The sequence below is a fragment of the Mustela putorius genome, unplaced genomic scaffold (genome assembly GCF_011764305.1).
Source record: "Mustela putorius furo isolate JIRA1106 unplaced genomic scaffold, ASM1176430v1.1 tig00000695_pilon_pilon_pilon, whole genome shotgun sequence".
Lineage (NCBI taxonomy): Eukaryota > Metazoa > Chordata > Mammalia > Carnivora > Mustelidae > Mustela > Mustela putorius.
In genome coordinates, this window is record NW_025421447.1 from 60,058 (window position 1) to 81,450 (window position 21,393).

The 21,393-nt window shown below is 53.5% G+C and overlaps 1 protein-coding gene and 2 long non-coding RNA genes across 7 annotated transcripts in view; 1 reads left to right on the forward strand and 2 right to left on the reverse strand.

The window, feature by feature from the left end:
• Positions 1-304: 304 nt before the first annotated feature.
• On the reverse strand, positions 305-1,538 carry LOC123392904. The gene is made up of 3 exons (XR_006607596.1): positions 1,469-1,538; positions 941-1,015; positions 305-333 (listed from the first exon to the last, which is right to left on the reverse strand). It is a non-coding gene; the product is annotated as an uncharacterized LOC123392904 (long non-coding RNA).
• A 97-nt stretch (positions 1,539-1,635) lies between these two features.
• LOC101694600 (ral guanine nucleotide dissociation stimulator) lies at positions 1,636-3,696 on the reverse strand. Its single transcript, XM_045083409.1, has 4 exons — positions 3,643-3,696; positions 3,201-3,416; positions 2,733-2,838; positions 1,636-2,222 (listed from the first exon to the last, which is right to left on the reverse strand). Exons 1-4 carry the CDS (start codon positions 3,694-3,696, stop codon positions 2,149-2,151), a joined length of 450 nt encoding a protein of 149 aa, XP_044939344.1. The 3' UTR covers positions 1,636-2,148.
• Positions 3,697-14,692: 10,996 nt separating this feature from the next.
• The window catches only part of LOC101690477, a 70,658-nt gene continuing 63,957 nt past the window's right edge, over positions 14,693-21,393 (forward strand). For 2 of the 5 annotated variants that reach the window (XR_006607600.1, XR_006607601.1), the window contains exons 1-2: positions 14,714-15,012; positions 16,709-16,773. This is a non-coding gene — a long non-coding RNA (uncharacterized LOC101690477). Of the gene's footprint in view, positions 15,013-16,708; positions 16,774-21,393 lie in introns of all 5 variants that reach the window. The other 3 variants (XR_006607599.1, XR_006607597.1, XR_006607598.1) reach the window with 3 other exon arrangements.

A 21,393-nucleotide genomic window follows, 5' to 3' on the forward strand; every position in this document is an offset into this window, starting at 1 on the left:
GGGACGGGTCCTGGGTCTTGGCACACATGACCACCCTCGTGCATGCAACTTCATCTGGTCCCAAACTGTTCTCAGAGGCTAGTAGAATTAGCCCCTCCTCCATCAAGGGAAGTTCTCCTTGATGCCCTTCTGGATCCCTACTGACTGACTCGATGGGTCCTGCACTTCATTCTTAGCAACCTGTCCCAGGAAATGGGAGATGGAGGGGAGTGGATGGAGCCAAGCAATGTTCTTCCCAGGGGCGTCTCTGATAGGGGTTGCCTGCCCTTCCCTACAGCCTGGGCTACGTATGCTCACCTTATTCTTTTTTTTGCGGTGGTTGATCTCATTGCCCTGGAAAGCAGACAACCGTTGTCCTTCAGAAAGAGGCCCCCGGTCAGTCCTAGCACCTTACACCCGCCCGTTCTGAGGCTGCGCGTAGGCCAGGACCCAGGAGGGGGCCGCCAAGCCACACACACAATGAGACTGGGGTTAGGGCAAGCCCTGGGGTCCAGAGGAAGGAAGACTGGGGGCTGGTGAAAGGGCTCCAGGTCAGCCCCCTGCAGCACAACAGTCTGTGGTGACTGAAGGGAGCGGCAGACGCCTCAGGCAGGCAGGGCCTGCTGGGCTCCTGAAGTGTGGCTGATGTGCAGGGTCCTGACTTCACTGTCCCCGACAGGCAAGGTCTGAGGGAGAGGCTGCAGCCCATGCACACAGAGCGCATGCAGCTTCACCTTCAGGATGCGCTGGTGCTTGCCCAGTCTTGGGCCACCCGTCTGGGTGCAGACTCCCTTCCCTCAGCACTGAGATGGGCAAGAGATGCCAGTTCTTAGGGGCGGCTGTGAGGCTGTGGGGAAGGGAGGTCTCCGAAGGACTCAGAGCTCAGGGCTCAGTCCGGGGACTCTCTGCTCCTTGTCCTCAGGACTCTGGTCCCTCCTCCACAATCCTCAGGCTCACCCACCTCCAGGTAGTCCTCCATTGCTGTATCCAGCACCACCAGGTCGCAGAGGAAAGTGCCAAGGTATGGGACGACACCCTGTGTCATGAGGGGTAGGTTTGGGATGGATGAGTCCCTGCTGTCTGGTGCTCACAGGGGCCCTCCCCGAAAAGACTTCAGCGTCCTGGCCCACCCCTCTTTCCCACATGGAAAAGGGCCTAGGACCCTTAGTTGCTTCCCCTGGATTCACTTTCCCCTCACCCTCCCAGAACATCAGACTCCTCCTATTCCCCTCCAGGGCCTGCTTTTTGAAATTCAAAAAACCCCTGGCTATGGAGCCCTGGGCCCCTCCCCAGCCTCAAATCCATTCTCTACCCAGCCTGCTAGACTACTTCCTCCTGGTCACGGGGGAAGAAGACATTGAGCAACTGTGGTGGCAGGAGGTGGAGCTGGAGTGGCAGGTCCCACCTGTCCTGATCTGGATGCTTCTAGCCCTCAGGGAGGAGCCCCTCTCCCCTGGCCTTGGAGGCCCTGTCCCTCAGGCACACTCACCTTCTTGGGCAGCCCCTTCCGCGCTCTCTGCAGCTGCCTCACCAGGCTGGCCAGTTTATTCGAGGGCCGCTTCTAGAGGGCCAAGGACAAGATCCTTGAGAGCAGAATAGCCTCAGTCCCCTTGCGCCCACCGTCTTTAACTGCAGACCCTAGACGTCTGACCTACGTCTGCTGATACTGACGCTCCATTCCCCTGAAGCATGCCACGAGTCCTTGTAGAACAATCTCAGCTCCCCCATTCAGTCCATGGGGGACCTGGAGCTTGGAGCCTGGCCTCCCTGAGCCTGTTTTCCCATGGGCAGAAGGGGGAACTCCACCTACCTCCTGTGGTCTCCTGAGCACTCAGGATCCTCTTAGGATCATCATTTTTGTGGCCCACAACCCATCCCCACCCCATCTGTGAGCAGGGGCCTGTCCTCTGGGCTGTCTGCGTTCATGTGGGCCCCCAGGTGGACCTTCTGGATGGACACAGAGAGACCTGAAATCTAGCCTAGGGAGTGTGGATGGGCAGCACCCGCTTGTCCCAGCCCCAGGGGGAATCTTCAGCCCAGGCTGTCAGCACATTCCTGCCAAAGGCTTCTGCTCCCCGAGGAATGCTTCAGGCCATTCCCTACTTCATCCACACAGGATCATGCCTCCTCACACCCCTCTCCTGTCCTTGGAGCCCTGCACCTCCCGTGCTACCTTGATGAGTAGTTCCCTGCCCTGGGGGTTGTCTTCTCTGCAGAGCTTTTGGAATGTTCGGAAGCTCTTCCTAGAAGAGAGGGAAAGAAGTTAGGCTCAGGGGAGTCCTAACGTGGCAGGGTAGAGTGCGAGTCCCTTTTCTTGGAGAAGCCCCGCATGTCCACGGGGCTGGCTGAGGGTTTGCTCTGGGCTGCTCTGAGCACTGGGGTCTTCGTAGGACATGGGAGGGAGTTCTCCTGGGCGTCCCCCTGGGCGTCCCTTCCCAGCTTAATTGAACAGCTCGGTTTGGGTGGGGTTCTGGCTGAACCATGGGCAGAGACTTCAGTGGCTGCCAAGTCACCACGTGGAAATATGGGATTCAGCTGAGGCCAGGGTGGGGCATGGAGGACATTGGATTTCTCAAGCAAGAGGCCTGGTGGCCTGTTCCCCAGGAAGGCTGAGAGGAGCAGCCCCGGGCCCAGGTCCTTTGGTCGGGGTTTGCTGCCTCCCAGGAGGTCCAAGCTGACTGAGGGGGGCAAAGGACAGGCCTGTGGGAGATCCCGCCTCCATCCTGGTCCCTCCTGCAGAGAAGCCTCCTCACCTGGAAACGTTGTCCCATGTCCTCTGTGCAGGCGGTGGATGGAGGCACTCTGCAGAGCCGCCAGGATGGCACGCAGGGAGGAGTAGTTCCCTAGGATCTGACAGGCCTGGGGGAGGGAAGAGAAGGAGCTGTCAGTGGGAGAGCAGGAGCCCCAGATGCTCGAGAGCTTTTGTGCCCCCCTCGGTTTAGGGCTCCCCCACGGGTGAAGCTGATGTCCAGGGAGCTGCAGAAGGGCACAGGTCAGCCCTAAAGAGGAACACTGCTGGCGAGAGGGAGGATTTTCCCTCACTGCAAAGGAGGAGTCACGTGGGAACTGAGCGTCCCAACGTTGGGCCATGCCCCCGGGAGGAAGAGCCTAGGGACCACAGGCCTTAGAGCAGGGCCTTCAGCCCTGAGAAGGGAGCAAGACAGAAGAGCAGTTCCTGAGGCTCAGGAGAGCCTCAGGGAGCTGGGCCTCCCACAGCATACCTTGGCCACCCGGATCCAGTGGCCCACCACCACGGCCCTGTCCCGGGCTGTCATGCTTGGGTCGCCAAGGCACGTGGTGACGATGCAGCTGGCCACAGCATTGAATTGGGTGATGGTGGCCCGGACTGTGGGTGCCAGGTGCTCATTGCCAGGCCTGTTCCTCCGGGACCAGACGGAGCCCAGGCACTGATGGGGCACCACCTTCTTGAACAGCTCCTAGGGGACAGGGGGAGGTGTGTTGAGCCCCACACATGTTCGCCCATGCAAGACTCATGTCCTCGGGAGGGGTCCCAGGTCAGAGCTGGAGCTCAGGAGGCTGCGAATGTGGCCGGAGCCTGCTAAGAGAGCCTGGATTTCATGCCCCTCTTCTTCTCCGAGGGAAGCCAGTGTGGGATGCCCCAGGAGCCAAGAGAGGCAAGGGAAGGGAGGAAGGCATGTGCACCCTGATCATTCCATGTCCAGGGGGCCGCTCCAGGTGGTGCTCCCAAGGGGGCATCTCCTCCTCCAAATGCTCCTCCCTGCGGTCTCTGTCTCCTTTCAGGTGCCCATTGTCACCTGGTGGCTGAAAGCATGGCTTTCCGTGTCTAGCCTGTCCTTCAGGACGCATCAGATGCCTAAGCCCGGTTGATGGTGCTCAGGCTCCCAGGCAGATGGGTGGGCGACCCATGGACGGGATTGCACACAGGGAGCTGCCCTCCTCCCCACGGGGGACCAGAGCCTTCCCATTTACAGGCTCTCGCTTCTGACTCATTGCATCTGCGTGGTACCTCTGCCTCAGTCCTTCTCAGTGCCTGTCTCCACAGTCCGCAGCTGGACAGTGAAAGCTCAGTTCTGTAAACCATGATGGGTTTCAGCAGTTTGTTAGGGCTGCAGCTGAGAATTGTCCCCATATCCTAGGAGTCCACATCCGGGAAAGGACGGCACAGTTGAGCTGAGAGCAGTAGAAATGTTTGACCTGCCCTTCATCCCGGAAGGCCCAGATGCTCACTGTATACATGCAGTTCAGTTGTTCTGCCACCAGTTTGGGATGGAATTCTGGAGGTCAGGCTTCTCTTTCAGCTCATTCTTGTTTTGGCTAGAAACCTCTAGTGTTGCCGTTGGCTCAGTGGCAACTGGGATAGCTGGAGTGAAAATTTCCATGCATACTGATGGCCTTGCTGCTGGGGTTAAGACCTGTCATCCATAGAGGACATGGTAACCCCTGTCCCAGTTCTGGAACAGCTGAGGAATGGGAGGCTGGTAATGACCCTGAAGTTGACTGCAGATGCAGAGCCAGGAATTCCTCTCATTTAATGGGATGCCCTTTCGCTGGCTCAGCTGCTTGAGTGAGTCACAGAGCTGTCACTGAGTCAGGAGAAAGGGAAATTTTCAGCGATATCACTGACATTACATGTGCCTTTCCCTAAACAGGACAGATCCCATGGCCTCTCCAGGAATACCCAGTGCATGAACTCCATCCCATATAGTCTTCTCTGTTTGCAATGCCCCTTACCCTCCACCTCTGCCTCCTTGAGCTGCAGAATTTCATGCTGCCTCAACAGAATGGGGGCATGGGTGTTCAGGTCTCAGTCATGCCACTTAAGGTACACATAGGCCCCTTGACCTGGACATGGGCACTGTGCCTGGACTGCCCAATACCCTGCAGTGTCTTCTTAGTCCAGGTTCCCATAATGGGACACAGAGTGCTAGGGAGAGTCATATGTGGAGCAGAGTCAGAGACCTGGCTTTTCCTTCCCCACACCATACCCACAAAACCATTCTTTCTGTCTGAGCCCCACAGAATGACCCCAGCCCTCTTCCAATCCCTCTGGAGCTGTCCTTGCTTACAGCTGACCAGGATGGATAAATGACCCCCCATAGGCAGATCTCTTTCCCCCTCAGTCATGCATCCTCCATGCAGACTAGTATCAAGGATATATTGGAGGCCAATTGGTAAGTGGTCTGGTCCCCACACCGTTTCTCCTTGGCCCCACTTGCTGTGGTCATTGGAGGCAGACATCCAAAGGGGCATGTAGAACAAGAATGAGCCACCCAAGGGATGGGTGTTTAAGGCACCAATTCAGCCCACAGTGGGCTGTGCTTCCCAGGGAGCTTGGCACCTCATCCTCAGCTCTCTTGGATTAATTGGCTTCTTCATAGGAAGCCACCCATTAAGCTCTCCCATGGAAATCAAGAGTTCTGGGAGATCCATGGTTCTGAACATTCCTCCCCAGCAACAACCCTTGTCATATCCCACACTGCTCTGTGGAGACAGCAGGCCCTCCTTTGGGATCCAAAGACCTATTGTGTTCTTCCTGATCTTACAGTGTATCCTCATGGTTCCAATAGAGGTGGATCCATTTATCACATAAGTAGGCTGCAGAGATGGCCCATCTGATGAACTCTAGACCTGCATTCTTTGGATGTGGAGAGTGCCTATCTGACCCTTGGACATAATTTAGACCCAGACATTGTGTCTACTTTACCCATACACTGCTCTTGGTGACTAGCGAGTGCCTGTATTCCTAGGTGTTTAAGACCCATGATTGAATGCAATCACCCAAAGAAGACTTTGCAAGTCCTGAGTGGCCCTTGGGCTGCTCTGCCTACTCCCAGTCTCCCCTGAACTGGACACTTAAAGGACCACAACCAGGACAAACTAGATGGAATCCCAGAAGTCCTTGGTAATAGAAAACCTGCTAGCTTTCCATTTCCTTTTCATACCCAGAAGGGCCTCAGACTTGTGAGGGTTGAGCCTGGATGCATTGTCCCTGGAGAGAGAATTGTTCAGAGGGAAGATGCCCAGCATGTCCAGCAGCCCTTTCTACAGAGCCGGGCCCCAGAGAAGCACATGCCATGTTTTCTCCCATGACTTCCCACAGTCGCCCTATGAGGTTCATCTTCTTAGCCCACCCCACTTTTCAGTAGAGGAAAGAGAGGTTCAGAGAGGTGCTTTAACATTCCTAAGACATACAACTAGTAGACAGAAAGCTCCCCCTTGTGCTGTGTATGGAGTGAGCACTCACCTATTGAACTGCTGATCCTGGACCTGCTCGGCCTACGTGACCATCTGGTAGATGGATCACATTGTTGCGATGTTTGAGAAGCTCCTATCCGGGAAGGATAGGAGCAGGGAACGTACGCAATTTTGCACTGTGCCTTCTCTGAGCGCCAGCATTGTGCAGGCCTCATCCAGGGACCAGAATTATTTCTTTTCCACCGGGCAGACGGGGGTGGGTTTCGGGGGCTATATAGTCAGCTTCAACACCATGAACCACCAGGAAGAGCAGGGTCTGGAGCTCAGACCGCATCCTCCCATCCCTTTGGGAACTTGGGCAAGACGACAAGGGACTTGAGTGCCTACCTAGAAAAAAGGTTCTAGGCTGAAAACATAAAACCAACCAATTGTAGGTTTCCAAAGGACCATCTAGGCTTAAATGTACTGGTGACTTCAACATGTTCTGTTAGCTGGACGACGATAGCATATCTGTCTCTTCATAACCTGTATGAAGAGACATGTGCCTTGGAGTCATGAGGAAAGATCCCTACTGTCGAGAGGAGAAAAGAGAGGCTGAGAATCTTCAAGTCTGCTCAAGATCATCAGCCCTGGTCCTGATAACTGTCCAAAGCATGGGCTGCATGGGCTTTCACCTATGCTGATGAGGCTTGGCCTGTTGATTTCAGGGGTTGAAAGATTCAGGGGAAAACCACCTTCCTTGGCAGGACCCCTTGCAGCCAGTTGTGTCTAGCCTGAGTTCTGGCCTTCCCCTTATCATCTCTCCTTCCACACTCCTTGGTCTGGGCTCCATCTTGCCACCCTGTGGCTTCTATTCCCTTCTAAAGACCCCAGGGCAGAGGGAAGAGCTCCCACAGGAACTCTCCTTAACTGTTGGTCTGGCATGCTGGGAGAGACCTCCCCCAACCTGGGGATGGCTTCATGGCACCTTCTCCTTTTGCTGAGGAGGATGGAGCCTTCAAGGAACCCCAGCCTGAGTACCCTAAACCCCAGGCTCCCAGGGATCATTGATGGCCTTGAGTAAGTCCTGGCCCCCCACTGGGCTTGACTCTAGCTCCTCTCACTGGTCTGGGGCCCCAGTTCCTTTTGGCCACAAATGTCAAACATGCCCATGGCATCCTCCCACAGACCACAAGCTGCAAGGCAGCGGTAACGGACAGCCCAGCCAGTGGCTCTTCTGCTAGGGCGCCTGTCATGCCTAAACTCTCAGGCCTCAGGCCTCACCATGGCCCAGTGACCACAGACTGGGAATTGTTCAGAGTTATATATGACACCCAGATGGCAGATCTCAACAGGGTCAGTCCTGGCCCTTAGCTTCACACTGCACCGCACTCCTGCCTCTGGTCCCTCCCCAACACCTGCACCTGGCCCCACCCTTGGGAGCCTGCATTTGCCTGGCAGCTCCCCCACGATATAAGGGCCCAGCCAGGATGCATTGCGAGCCTCTTTCCATGGAGTTGGGTGGTCTTGGGCTCCTCCCTCCTCACCTCCCCCACCCCCCACCTGCACTTGCCCCTCCTGGGCAGGGAAGGAAGTTAGAGACCTGTACCTCTGGGTGACTTCCTCATGCTGAACCTGGGTCACCAACTCACTCACACTTCCCCCAGGCTTCATCTGGACAAGGCTGGTGAGCAGGGGAGCCTCACTGCCTACCCATCTGCTGTGCCTTGACCTCACTGAGTCCTCACAGTGGAAATTTTGATTCACAATTGAGGTCTTTTGGGGGCTGAGGTGTCTTCCAGTTGGCACAAAGCTGATAATTAGGAAGATAAGTGGTCATAAGTAAGGCTTAAGGATACATTCATTCATTCAACAGATAGTATCCAGATCCTACTATGCGCTAGGCCTGAACCCTGATGCTGGCAATAAGTTTTATTTTTCTGTACACAGTAAACCTCCCACAGCCCTGGTCCTCTGGTCAGAAACCTCTCACAATGTTCTCTTCCATCTCTGCCTATGCCATGCATTATCCAGGGGTCTGGAGGAAGGTGTGTGGACGCCTCCAAGTCCAGGCAGCCCTCTTCATCCAAAGGCTCTTCCTTTTCTAAACCTCAGAATTTCCCTGCCTGGAGGCCCCTCAGAACCACCCAACTCGGGGTGCCATGGGAAAACTGTAGGCTGGGGGACCAGAGTGCAATAGGTGAGGCCCCGCTCAGCCCTGACCAGCTGGCGGACTTGCCAAGGTCATGTGGCATCTTGGGGCAGGGCAAGGGGAGGAGAGAGGCATGACCACCAACCATCCATTCCACACACTTGAGGGGCATGGCCCTTCCTGCAGAACAAATAAGCATTTCATCCCGGAGAGACCTCCGCGCCTCCATCTCCACCCATCACTGCAGATGGCTGCTGGCAACAGTGTGGTGTTCTCCAGAGCAGTGTCTGGCTTTCCAGCCTGGCTACAGATCCTAGAAAGCTGGGGCAAGCCACTGTCCAGGCACAGACTCCTGGGGCCTGGAAGACAGGATGGAGTGTGCAGTGGGGAGCCTACACCTCCCAGACCTATGGAGGGTGGCTGTTGGAGCAGCTGGAGGAGCCAAGGGTGGGGGCCAGACTGCTTGGCTTCAGTAGTCATGGTTTCTGTCATGTGGCCTTCTGCAAGCCACTCATCCTCTCAAGCTTCAGTCTCCTCCTCTGTACAACCCGCAAAGAGAAGCCAACCACCAGGCTGAGCAGGAACAGTAGGACTACATGAATAGCGTGGTGGGTTGGTGCTTATTCCCTCTGTAGTGGTCACCCATGCCACCTTGTCAGACCACCCCAGAATCTGGTTAGTTTGCAGAGTCTGAACGGCAGCATCCAGGTGGGTATTGCTGGGGTGGACACCCTCATTTGGGAAGAGATGGTAATAGGGAGATGAGAGGGTTGAGTTTGTGAGGGCCCTTGAATGTCTCTTGGGAAATGTTCATCCTGGAGGTAGCTGGGAGCAGCGAGGAGGGGGGTGAACAAGGGCACCGTCTATGTCCAACACCAGCGATGGTCTCCAAGGTTGCATAGGGATTCTAGAATCAGCTGCACCTTGCTGAGCTTCACTCCCCGGGGCCAGGTAGATGTGGGGGGAGACAGGAGGGCCTTCCCAACCCCCTCAGATCTGGGGCCTCCCACCAAGAGTGTCAATACACCACCCCCATCATCACTCAGGTGTCTTGGGCATCTTTCCTCACTACATGGACTGCCTGTGGAAGCCCAAGAGGAGCTGAAGGAGGTTGCTTGTGCTTCTTCTATGTTTTTGGCTCAGACATCCACTTGGGGTCCTGTCAGAGAGCTGAGGCAGGTTGGGTGGCCTCTGCTTCCTCCATATTCTGGGGGAAGTCCATGTGCCCTCTGAATGATGCTGTGGATAACTGCTCCTACATGCACACCCCCACCTGCTCTTCACAGATCCCACTCCATTCCCCCTCTCTCCAGGGACTGCATCACCCCAAGTCCTCCCATGAGCCCAAGGATGTGGAGCTCGATCCATTGGCATCTCCATCTTACAGATGAACAAACTAAGGCTTGAGGGGGTGGTGAATCTTGTGTGCAGGGCCTTCACCCCCCTGCAACCCCACCACAAGGGACAGGAGGTGAATCCACCATACCGTACAGCGGCCCAGAACAGGGCTCTGGACTTGGAGGGCCTGGGTTCAAATCATGCCTCTGTGCTTAGCTGCTGTGGGACCATTTGCTGGAAGGTCCCTCTGTCAGAGCCTCAGTCTCCTCTGCAATAGGTGCCAAGATGAAGGACTTGAACACATCCATGGTGGGTCCAGTGTGGGTGCCAGGCTGCCTGCTAGGGACCCAAGGACTTGGGTCCCTTGTACGGAAACCCCACAAGGCAAAGGGGTATCTGGGAGGATGGCCCAGGATCATAATTGGGAGCATAAATGGGGTGGGGATGGTGTGGATCTAGCAGCCCTTGGAGTAATATTGGGAGCGACTGGCTAGAGGGACCAAGGATTCGAGCAAGAAGGGAGTCTGGGAATTCCGGTTAGAGGGCAGGGCAGGGGCCAAGGTTCATTTGTGAGGAAAACCTCAGCTAGTTCTGTGAACCTGCAGAGACCTCAGGCCCAGTGACAGAGCCTCACATGTGGCCAGGAGGGGTGCCCCGCAGAGGATCATCATGTGTGGGAAGGAGCTGTCCCCCCGCTCCCCTCCATCCTCTGCACCCTCCTTGTGCATCTCCCATGTGGGACCTGACTCGCAGCTTCTAAGCCAGGCTTGCTTTCTGAGGGTGACAGCAAGAGCCAATGGGATGACGCCTTTAAAAACAAGGCTATTTGGAAATTTTCTTTGGGGTGTACAGTGGAGCCCCACCCCCAGGCACTCTGTTTCCTTCACACCTAGAGCCTTCCAGCCCTCTGGCCCCTCTGAAGATTTAGGAAGCCAGAGGCCACAGAGGATCCCCCTGGTTTTCCCCCAGCCCCAGCAAGGTCATGCATTCCCTAATGCTGAGGGTCTGTTTGTTTCATTGTAACTCATTTTTTCCCCAGCCAGTTACTTGGGATGCTCTGGGAATGAGTGCTTTGATTCTGGGCCAGATCCACCTGGGTTCTAGTGTTCCCTGTGAAATGGGGCAATGATAGAACGTCACAGGGTCACTAGGGCTTCTAGGGATGCTGTGGCAGAGGGTGGGCCACACAGACCACAATCCCAGGGCTCTGTTATGCTGACTGGCTGTGCAGGGATCCCTAATCTCTCAGAGCACGAGCATGGAATGGGACTTGCTTTGCTTAAAGGCTTTGGTAAGGAGAGCTCCGGGTATGGAGCCCTCATACAATGCTTTAGTGTGCTTCTCAAAGTCTTCTCATTACCCTCTAGTGAGCATCCTAGCTCATGTTTAAAAACAGAGCATATACTTGTCCTGGGGAACTCTAAGTTTCCAAACAGATAGGGACAGAAGACCACTGAGTGTGCTCCAAGACTCATTTCAGTGTTTCTTTGTCTTCATGCCTGTGAATGATGCATATTCCATTTCCTTTGCTTATAATTTATTTAAAATTCAGTATTACTCTTGTGATTTAAGCATTTCTTCTGTGCTCCAATAAAAGTTTTTTAATGGCTGTGTATGAGTCTCTCTGTTTAATCTCCCCTGTGATCAGATATCTACATGATGTCCATTTCACTATTGCAAATAACCCTGGTGAACATCTTTTTTACACTAGTCTTTGCCTGAATGTGGGGGTAACTGTCTAAGGATAGCTCCTTTCTATGAAGAGACCAAAGAGATCCTGCATGTCACACTTTTTTCTTTTCCTTCCTTATCTTCTGGAGCCACACCTCCTCTTGTGGATGATATTGTTGCTACTAGAACATCTGCCCCCCTGCATTCATCGAGTTTAACCTAGTGCAGGTAGGAAACCAGTAAGTGCACCTGCTAAAGCTGGGAGGAAGATGTCAGTTGATGGCTCTGGTGTGAGGGTCTGAGGGCCACTTCTTGCAGCCAAGTGCAGAGGCTTGTGATAGCTTTTCTGCTGGTTCCATCTCTGTGTTTTTGGCTGTCTTCTCTGGGCTGAAGTTGTGGGAAGCCTGACCTCCAGCTCTCCCACACTCCCCCTGCCTCTGTTTTTATTTATTTATTTGTTACTTTTAGATTATTGCTCAATTTCCAGAAGCAACAAGAAAACCCCAAATTCCAGGCATTGTTTCCAAAAAGTAAACACTCCCATGTCTGTGGTGAAGGAGGTAACCCTCCAAGGACTAAAGGCAGAAAGAATGAGGTTTCTGGTGGATTTCAGAAAACATTTGGGCTGATGGGAAGCTCTTTGGAAATAAATGGAGACTTTGCAATCTGCCTCTGCCCCAGGGGGATGGTCTGGCTCTGGTGGCTCAAACAGAGGCTGGAGACAAGGAGGATGGGAGGGAGGGTGGCAATTGGTCATGGGCTTCCAGACAGTGGAAAACATGCTGTGAGCCCTGGACCAGGGAGCCTCACCACTGAGCACCTGTCTCCTTATCTGCAAAATTCAAGTCACTGTGCAAGCTCGGCAGGTTGTGGGGCTCAGCTGTGGTAATGGGGTGAAGCAGCCAGGATGGCACAGGGCACCTGGGATGGCTCCAGTACAGGAGCAGCTATGAACAACATTTATTCATCCATTCAACAGATATTTATGGAGCTCCCATTTGGAGGCGGGGTGGGGAAGCCAGGGACAAAATGTGTATTTGGGAGACTAGATCCCCATATCTCGTAAGAAGAGACGCAAAAGGGTTTTTCAGAGCAAAGAGGCCTCTGGCCTCATCCTGTGACCACCTCCTATCTCCCTGCCCTTTGGACCTCAGTTCACCCCGCCTACCACCCAGGGATGGGCTGGAGGATCTGTAAGAATCCTGACACTGTGCTTATGACCCACCTGAGGTCTGCATCTGGTCATTGAATCATTTTCCTTGCAAGGAGATGGGGCTGGATTCGTGAGGTGACAGGTCTACCTGCCCCTCAAGACTGGGGATCTGCAAGGACAGGGATTATGGGCTGTCAGTCACTCTGGTGTGTCCAGGGCTCAGCATGGGGCTGGCATAGGAGTGGTTTCCACAGGTATCTGTACCTGCTACTACTTAGTAAGGCCTGGGAGGCTCAGAGGTCAGGCGTGAAGTCCCTCTGTGGGCTCTCAGAGGAGGCCCACATCTCCCCTCACATTGGCAGGCTGGCCAACATACTTTCTCTACACCATATTACTGGGGAGGTACCAAGAACTCCCCAAACAGACCCCAAACGGACAAAACCAGACAATTCTTTACAGCTAGCCATCACTGCCACTTACTCAGTCTCCAATCCTCACACAGCCTAGGAGATGGGGAAAGGCTTCTGCACACCATCAAGGACGGGTCAGCCAGTCCTGGGCCTGGAACTGAGCCGAGGGAGCTGATGGCACATGCTTGTCTTCCTCCAGCAACAGCTTGCAACAGCCCTCAAAGGAAAAACTGGGGTGAGAATCATTCTGGGGGTCTCAGGGTTCAGTCTGCATGGGGGAAGCTGGATGGCTTTGCCAAGGCAGTCAGCAGTGAGCAGCAGAGCTGGGATTCGCACGGGCCACCCTAACATAGTTGTCTCATTATTACGGAGGGGTGCTGGGAGGCACTGAGGTTCTCACAGATGAGGGGAGTGCAAGTGTCCACATAGCTTATCTCACTCCTATTTTTAATTCTTAGGCTCACTGATGGGCCCTGGGGAAGGGCTCTGGGCTGGGGCAGGGAGCTGCGGGTGGGTGGCAGGACAGGGGAGAGGGTGAGGAAAAGGCAGATAGAGGGTGTCATGTAAATCTGTGGGCCATAATGTTTTCATCTTTTGTTTTGTTTTGCTTCTGGATTCAGAACAATGGTCGCTAGTCATTGTGGGGTTTCAAAACCCTAAGACTCAGTATGACGGCTGGAGAGGACTTGGGAGAGTTGCCAGGAACACCATAAAGGTGGATTTATTAATTCTATTTGTTACATAGCTAATTAAGTCAGGCCTGAGGCAGTATGTACTCTTCTGTAGGTGTTATCTTAAAATAAACAGAGGAAGGTATATTGGGGTTTGAAGGAAACTCAGCATTTTTCCTTAAAACCACCCAGAAATGTAAGCATTTGTAAAAATGCTTATTTATTATGTATTATGCACCAAGTACTGTAAGAAGTGTTAATATAGTCTCTTAAGAGATTGCTTTTTTTTTTTTTTTTTTAGAATTTCTCACCCCTCCTGCCATCATAATTAGCAGGTGCTACGAGTTTTCTTTTCATTTCTTTTTCCTTAACTTTTTAAAAAATTTTATTTAACAGCACAAGTAGAGGGAGAGGATGAAGGAGAAGCAGGCTCTGCACTGAGCAGGGAGCCAGATGCAGGGCTAGATCCCAGGACCCTTGACAGATGCTGTACTGAGGGAGCCACCCAGGCACCCTGTAAGAGTTTTTAGACCTAGGATGCAGGTGGGAGAAGCAAGTCAGGGGTTCCTTGGCCCAACACTAATGACCATGGCTCAGACAAATCCATCTTCCACTGCAGGCTTCCAGATACTCTGCGAAGGAGACATTCCCCTTCCTGTCTCTGAATGCTCTGCCAGTTCAAGGCAGATCCATGTTTCTGACGGTTCCTCTTTGGTCATTCTGCCAGGGACAGCCAAGAGGGCTCCAAGCCTTGTGTGGACCCCAGGCCTGGGGTTCCCAGCCCTGAACTCTTTTCTCTGCCCTTGATGACCCCAGAATAGATCAATTCAGCGACTGTCAATCCATGCCAGGCCAGGGAACAAACACAGCAGTACACAAGATCAACTCGCTTTGGCCCCAGGAGCCTGGATTCCCCAAGGAGGGCTTCACCTGGTCTCTGAAGGGAATTCAGGGGTTCCAAGATGGCCATGGGTGGAGCCCACCAGGTAGAGAGGCCCCTGGACGGTGTCCACTGGGGCTGGGCAGACAGAAGATCCCCTCAGGCCTTCCCTCGCGGCTCCACTGTGCCCTGGGGAGAGAAAAGGGCTGGCCACGCCGCACCGGGGCAGGCGAGCCGCCCAGGAGCGGCAGCGGGGCGAGCGTGGAGCTCAAGCAGCGCTGGGGAGGCGGGGACTGGGCGGGGGACTGGGGTCCTGGAGTCAGCCGGGCAGAAGAGCGGCGGGAGCCGGCAGGGGGCGCGGCCAGCCCCCTCACCGGACAGGACAGAACAGGAGGCTGGGCGAGGGACCACGGGCCTGCGGAGGCGCGCGCCGCTGTTTGCCGCCCCCTACCCGCCTCAGAGTGCGCGCACCTGCCTGCCCCGCCCACCGACTTCCGTGGGCCTAGCGAACTCGCTGCGCAAGTAGCGCCTTCCGGGGAGGCAGGGGTTCTGCGCTGGCTGCGCAGGGCGCGGATGATTGCATCGCAGCCCCGCTGACTCAGGTAATGAGGGGCTGGGGAGGGGTAGGGGCGCTAGGGAGAGAGGGAAGCTGGGGCCCTCCTGCCCGCTGCCACCTGCTGCTTCGTCCAAGGGAGTGGGAGGGGGGCCTGGCGGACAGGTTCCTGGCGGCCTGGTGCTCCTACACCCCACAGCCCTTGCCCCACAGCCTTCGCTCCACTTCTCTGTATCCAGGGAACCCGTGGGGCCCTACTGACATCAAGGGGCCCAGCACCACTGGGCTCGTCTGACCCCCGGAGAGACACCTGTGCTGACAGGCTTCTTTTCCAGAACTTGATGGAAAATTTTGTCTCTCAGACTCGCCGGGCTCCCCAGCCCCAGAGGAGCTGGCTCTGCCGGCGCAGCCTGGGCCCCACTGGGCCCCCTCCACCTCTAGTGCCTTTTACCCAGGAGCCCCAGGATACCATTCCTTTCTGGCCCATGGACCCCTTCCCCCCACCCCTCCACTTTGGGGCTGCGACCATCCTGGGATCACTTCCATCTCTGGCCCCCTACCCCACAGGTCCTTGTCCACCTCCAGGCCTGACCCCGGGCCTCTCTCACCTCTGGAGTCACTGAAACCCTTCCACTAGGGGGCCACTGGCATCTGGGTCTCCCCTCCACCTTGGAGCTCCCTACCCTGTTTCCTCTAGGAACTGCTGTGCCTAGAAGCACAGAAACCCCACATTCTCAAGCCAGTTGTCTTCCGGCCAGGGACTCAGATATCCTCAGGGACCCTCCTTTCCGGGGCCACATACTCCTCTCTGTGCAGGACAGACCAGAGAGAGCCCGCTTGGGGATCCTTCCCTCCAGCTGGATGGAGGGGCAGAAGCTGGGGTGTGGGGGGGGGCTGCTCACAGGTGGCCTCCCTGGGTAAGGAGCTACCAGGAGGAAACTTCAGGGCGAGGCCATGATGTGGAAGCCTCAAGAAGCAGAAGGACTATCTGCACAGACTCCAGGCTCCTGGCTTGGGCAGTGGGCATTTAGTGGCCAGAGCCCTACAGGGCCAACCCCATCCAAACCCACCTTCACCCCCCCACCCCACCCTGGCCGGCTTTTTTGTCTTGAACTTGCACAGCACCCTTTTCTCCAGTACGAAATTGAAAGCTTTGCTTTGGTAAGTTTTGTGTCCAGGAGGCTCCTGGGCATCCACTTACATTATTTCCGGAGGCTAGTTGAGGAGGGTGGAGTCTTTGGGACCTTAACAGCAGGTCTCCTGATCCTTCCTGTCTTCCTTTTTGTTGTTGTTGTTTTTAGATTTATTTATTTGAGAGAGAGAGAGAGAGAAAGAGTGCACCACAGAACACATGCAGGCACAGGTGAATGGGCCAGGCAGAGGGACCGAGAATCTCAAGCAGACTCCCCACTGAGTGTGGAGTCAGGTGGGGCTTGATCCCAGGACCCTGAGATCATGACCTGTGCCAGAACGAAGAGTCAGATGCTCAACCAGCTTCAACCACCACCCCCCGCCCCCCTTTTACAGATGGGTTCCATCTAAACACAGTTAGGTGCTTTGCCTGGACTCAGCTAGTCTTACAGCAGTCTTAGGACACCGTCTCTTACCCAGTGTCTCTGGTCAGTACCAACCCATGCCTCAAGTGTGGGAATGACTTCTTCCTGACTCCTTCTTAACTCCCTGTCCAGCCCGCATTGCCCACCCCCCTCCAGGCTGTCCTAATTGTATATATTGGATCCCTGTAGATTGTGGGCACCATTGGATCCTCACCTGTCGTGGCCGGCGCAACAAATCAACCAGGAACTTGAGGGTAAGAGGATGAAGAGAAGAACTCGAGAAGCAAAGAGATGGGGGGCAGGAGGAGCACTGAGGAGGATGTCCAACAGTGCTAAGTTTATTCAAAGCATTAAGGCCATATATATAGTGACATTACATCTGTGTTTAGTTAAGCAACTACGGTTCCTCATGACGCCAAATGGCTGATGCCAGTACAAATACAGCAAACCTGACAGTAATTTATGGGCTGTACTAAGGCAGCAAGGACCAGCAATGAACTTTTTAGCCTAACCGAATTGTTCTCATTTGTTTAGTAAGCGTGTGGGAAGTCACGTAGGTGAGCGCACAACACATAGCACAGACTCTTTCCCAGTGCTACTCAACTTTTCCCGTCCTAAACCTTTTGTTAGGTTATTCAGACTTTAAAGGAGGCACAAGTCAGGGTCTGGTTTGGTTCTCGTCTCAAGCCTTATTGCGGCCTCCCACACTCACCCAAATGAGAACATGGCTCAGGGTTATGGAGTGAATATACCCTTTAGGAAACATTAAAGGATGTAGCATAACTGGTCCGGGGTCACACAGCCTGTGAGATGCATGGGTGAGATTCAGACTGCACTGGGTCCTGCAGCCATTTTCAGCTCACCTTAGTGTCCAACCTGGTCCCAGCAGGTTCCTGCTCAGGACTTTGCTTTGTGCTGAGCTGGGCTTGCTTCCTGCCTGTGAAGCCATTTTCACAGTGTGTCCCCAGCCCACCCTCTCACATTGAGCATCAGTGCTGCCTTGGCTGGCCTCTGTTGATTGTGCCGTTCCTCTCCATCCCTCTGTCACCCCTCCGGCCCACTGTCCTACTGCCCTCTGTCCAGTGGGCCAAGTTCTGAGTTTCTTGCCTGCACTTCCTCTTAACTGTGCTCTGTTGAAATCCTCTCTAACAGGGAGGACCTGCTTATCAGAGCAGCTTGATTTGGAATCCGTCTCCCCTGTGGGTCAGAGCTTCTGACCATCATGTCCCCAGCCTCAGCACTGGGGATGCCTGCCCAGCCTATTCTGGGTGCTCGTGGAGCTCTGGGATCTTGGAGAAGATTTGCCATGAAAATAAGCATTTATACATCATACAGAAGAGAAGATTTGAGGAAAATGAGTGGGTGTCATCTGGTAATGTTTGTGTTAGGATGGTTCTGAAATTTCTGGGCCCTGAGTTACCAAGAATCCTAGATTGCCCAGCTGGAAGGATCTCAGATAGATCAGCTGGGCTCCTCACCTCATTTGACAGATGGGAAGTTGAGGCCCAGAGCTTAGTGCCACAGAGCAGGAGTGAGGAGAGATGTTAGTGACAGGAAGAAACCATAGGGTGAGCACAAAGTGGCTGAGCCTGGGCTTTGTTTATGCAAATGAGTTGCTAAAAAAGTGGGCCTGAGGCTGCTGGCTCTATCTAGTGCCCAGCAGGAAGTAACACAAGCCCACACCTTCTGAGGTTTAACTCATGCCAGGAATGATTCTCAGTGTTTTATTTGTGGGCACCTGGGTGGCTCAGTTGTTCAGCTGAGGTTATGGTCCCAGGGTGCTGGGATCTAATCCTTACCAGGCTTCCTGCTCAGTGGGAAGCCTGCTTCTCCCTTTCACACTCCCCCTGTGTGTGTTCCCTCTCTCCCTGTCTCTCTCTCTCTCTGTCAAATAAATAATAAAATCTTAAAACAACAACAACAACAACACCAAAATGCTTTATCTGCCTGAGGAGATAGGGACTGTTATGGCTACCATTTTAATGCATGGAAATATGGGTACAGGGGAGCTAAAAGAGTCCAAGGTCACACAGCTTGTAAGTGGAGGAGCCAAGATTTGAACACTGGGCAGCCTGCCTCCAGAACCTGCATTATTTTTTCCCCTTGTGCATGTCATTTTTAAAAACCTTTCCCTGAACTATAACAGAGATGTGTAAACGTTGTTAAGCATGTAGTTTATTGATCATCAGAAAGCTTAGGTTCTGAAGCATTGCAGCAAGCTGGGGTGGGCTTTGATTTCAGACCTGGTTGGAATCCAGTTTCTGGTGCTGCATGACCTTAGGTGACTTACTCAGCCTCAGTTTCTGCACTGAGTTTGGCAGCCTTGTGATGAGTAGAGCGTGTGACAGTGCCTAGAGGGTTTGGTGCCTGGCGAATGTTTAATAAATGGTTTTCTCTTCTTAATAATGAAGATTCTAAGTTGTGCTGGTTTTGTTAAGTGGTCCAAATACCTTCCTCATCGGTCAGTTGCCTGTCAGTCGCCTTGTAGGTACTTGTGATGAGTCACTTTGGTAAGTCACTATATATAGCTGAAACATTTGGGGGTAGTGGGGGGACACCCCCCTGTCCCCACTGCCCCTGTATTGAAAGTCTATAATTTAAAGTGTTCCACCTGTGCCTATTTTTTTTTTTTAAACATAACCACTTTGGGACAGTGAAAGTTATATGTCTTCTCCTTAGGGTTGTGACGGAGCCTTTGGGGACCTGCAACAGCTTACTTCCAGTTTCTGTCTGGCATGCTGATGGGCCAGAACTTATTTTAACAACATTCCATTACATTCCAAGCACCTGGAAGGAGGAATATGTTGAACTTCTAGGAAATTATTTTTTGGGACTGTTTTTATCCTGAGGAATAACCCATTTAAAAATCGAATGACCTTTATGGTTGACTTTTCCACTCTACATAATGCAAACTGACCCGTTGTTTTCAGCTGCTTCTGCAGCAGTGGGAAGACAAGCCTATGGGAGTCCTCCCCAGGTTTGCCCCAGCACAGAGCTGCATCATTCTACACACCCCTCATGCCTTGTCTCCTTGTCTGTGAGGTGTAATGGTGGTGCAGGGAGCTCCGGGGGTTGTCGTGAAGGTTACAGAGATGGGGGGTGTAAACTTTGAATAGTGTGCCCCACATAAAATGCAGATCTGGTGAGCAGAGGCAGCTGCTCACATTAATTGTTGATGCCAAGGCACTGGAGTTCCACAACAGCCTATGCCTTTCTTTCCTGGGTCCTTTTTGTCTCCACCACCACCTTAGAGAAAGTGACTCAGCAAGGCTGGTGCTTGTGGAGCCCTATACAAAGCCAGCTAATTCACATGGGTGATGCCCTGGAGATAAGGGGGTTTTCCTGGGTGGTAGGACCCCATTTCAGAGGCTTAACTAGCCGGTTTCTCCTAACTGGTCCTGTCCTCCAGGGTCAAGATGAAGGCCTGCCAGGAGACTGGTGGTCTCACCAGAGTTTTCCACTGGAAGCATGAAGGACCCCATGGGGCCTCGTGTAGAATGACATGGGTGTTGGAGGGAGAACAGGGGGGACATCGCCTGTACCATCATGGGCAGGTCACTGTATCTGGCTCAAGCCGGCTTTCTTCCCATCTGGGAAATGGCAAAAGACCATGCTTTTTCACAGGAGGGATCAAGGTTTAGGGAGGTATTTGATGACTGTGTTGAGGCTGCATGTGTAGCAGAGTTGACCGAGGGGCCTTGGAGTCACAGACTTGGGGTCAGGCCTCCACTGCTGCCACATAAAAGTAGATTGCTTGGGTAAGCCATGGACCTCAGTGTCCTCCTCTGTGCTCTGGGGATAATACCTAGCATGTAGGTCTGTGAGGGGTACAAAATAGAAGGCCATATTAGGAGCTTAGAGCAGAGCCTGGTACTCACTAGATTGTAGTTTTATGGTGATACTCTGGCATCACTGATGTTGCAGACCTGTTCCTACCCTCTGGAAGCTTTGGCTGTGTGTCAGATGGCTTATGAGGCCGTGGCTGACAGAAAGAAGCGGTGTCTGTCTTTTCTTAAGATTAAGGGTACAGAGGGGTGCCTGGTGGCTCAGTCGTTGAAGCATCCAACTCTTGGTTTCAGCTAAGGTCATGATCTCAGGGTGGTGGGATTGAGCCCTGAGGGGTGCTCTGCTCTCAGTGTAGAATCTGCTGGAGGTTCTATCTCCCTGTATTTGTGTGTGTGTGCTCTCTCTGTATCTCTCTCTCTCTCTCCCTAAAATAAATAAATCTGTAAAAATAAATAAATACATACATGCATAAGTTAATTAATTATGGGTACAGAAATCAGTGATGGAGCTGGGTTGATGGGACGCTTGGCAGCAAAGACAGGTGCACCCTGCTTGAAGGCTTGGGGGTAGCTGTGGTGTCACCAGTGGTGATGGGGGTGTGAGGAAGTTGCCTTGTGCAGCATCCAGAGAGGAACTTAGATGGGGAGGGTTCCAGAGAGTAAATGCCCATGGGCAGGAAGCATCTTCAGTCAGATGAGTGTCAGAGGGTGTCCTCATGGGTGGGGAGCACCCTTTCTCCCTGAAGCTGCCCATGAGTGGAGGTGTGCCTGCGGGGGACATAACTAAATCATTGGGGTTTAGCTTCCTAAGCTTTTAATTTATGAAGATGTGGCCAAGAGCTTGTCTTACTGCTTTTTAAAGAGAAGTAAATTAAACTGTTGTTTGCGATGGTGTTGTCTTCCAAAGGCTCATTCAGAGTCAGTGGCAGAGCTGCTGTGGGCTTTCCAACTTGTCTTGAAAGCCTGGTCCAGGCAGGGTGAGGGATATTCCCATCTCTTGGGGTCTCTTGCCCTCTCTGCTTATGGCAGAGACTGTGACTGGTAAATAAACAGGCATCTTGTGCATATCCTTCAGCTCTTCATGTGGCT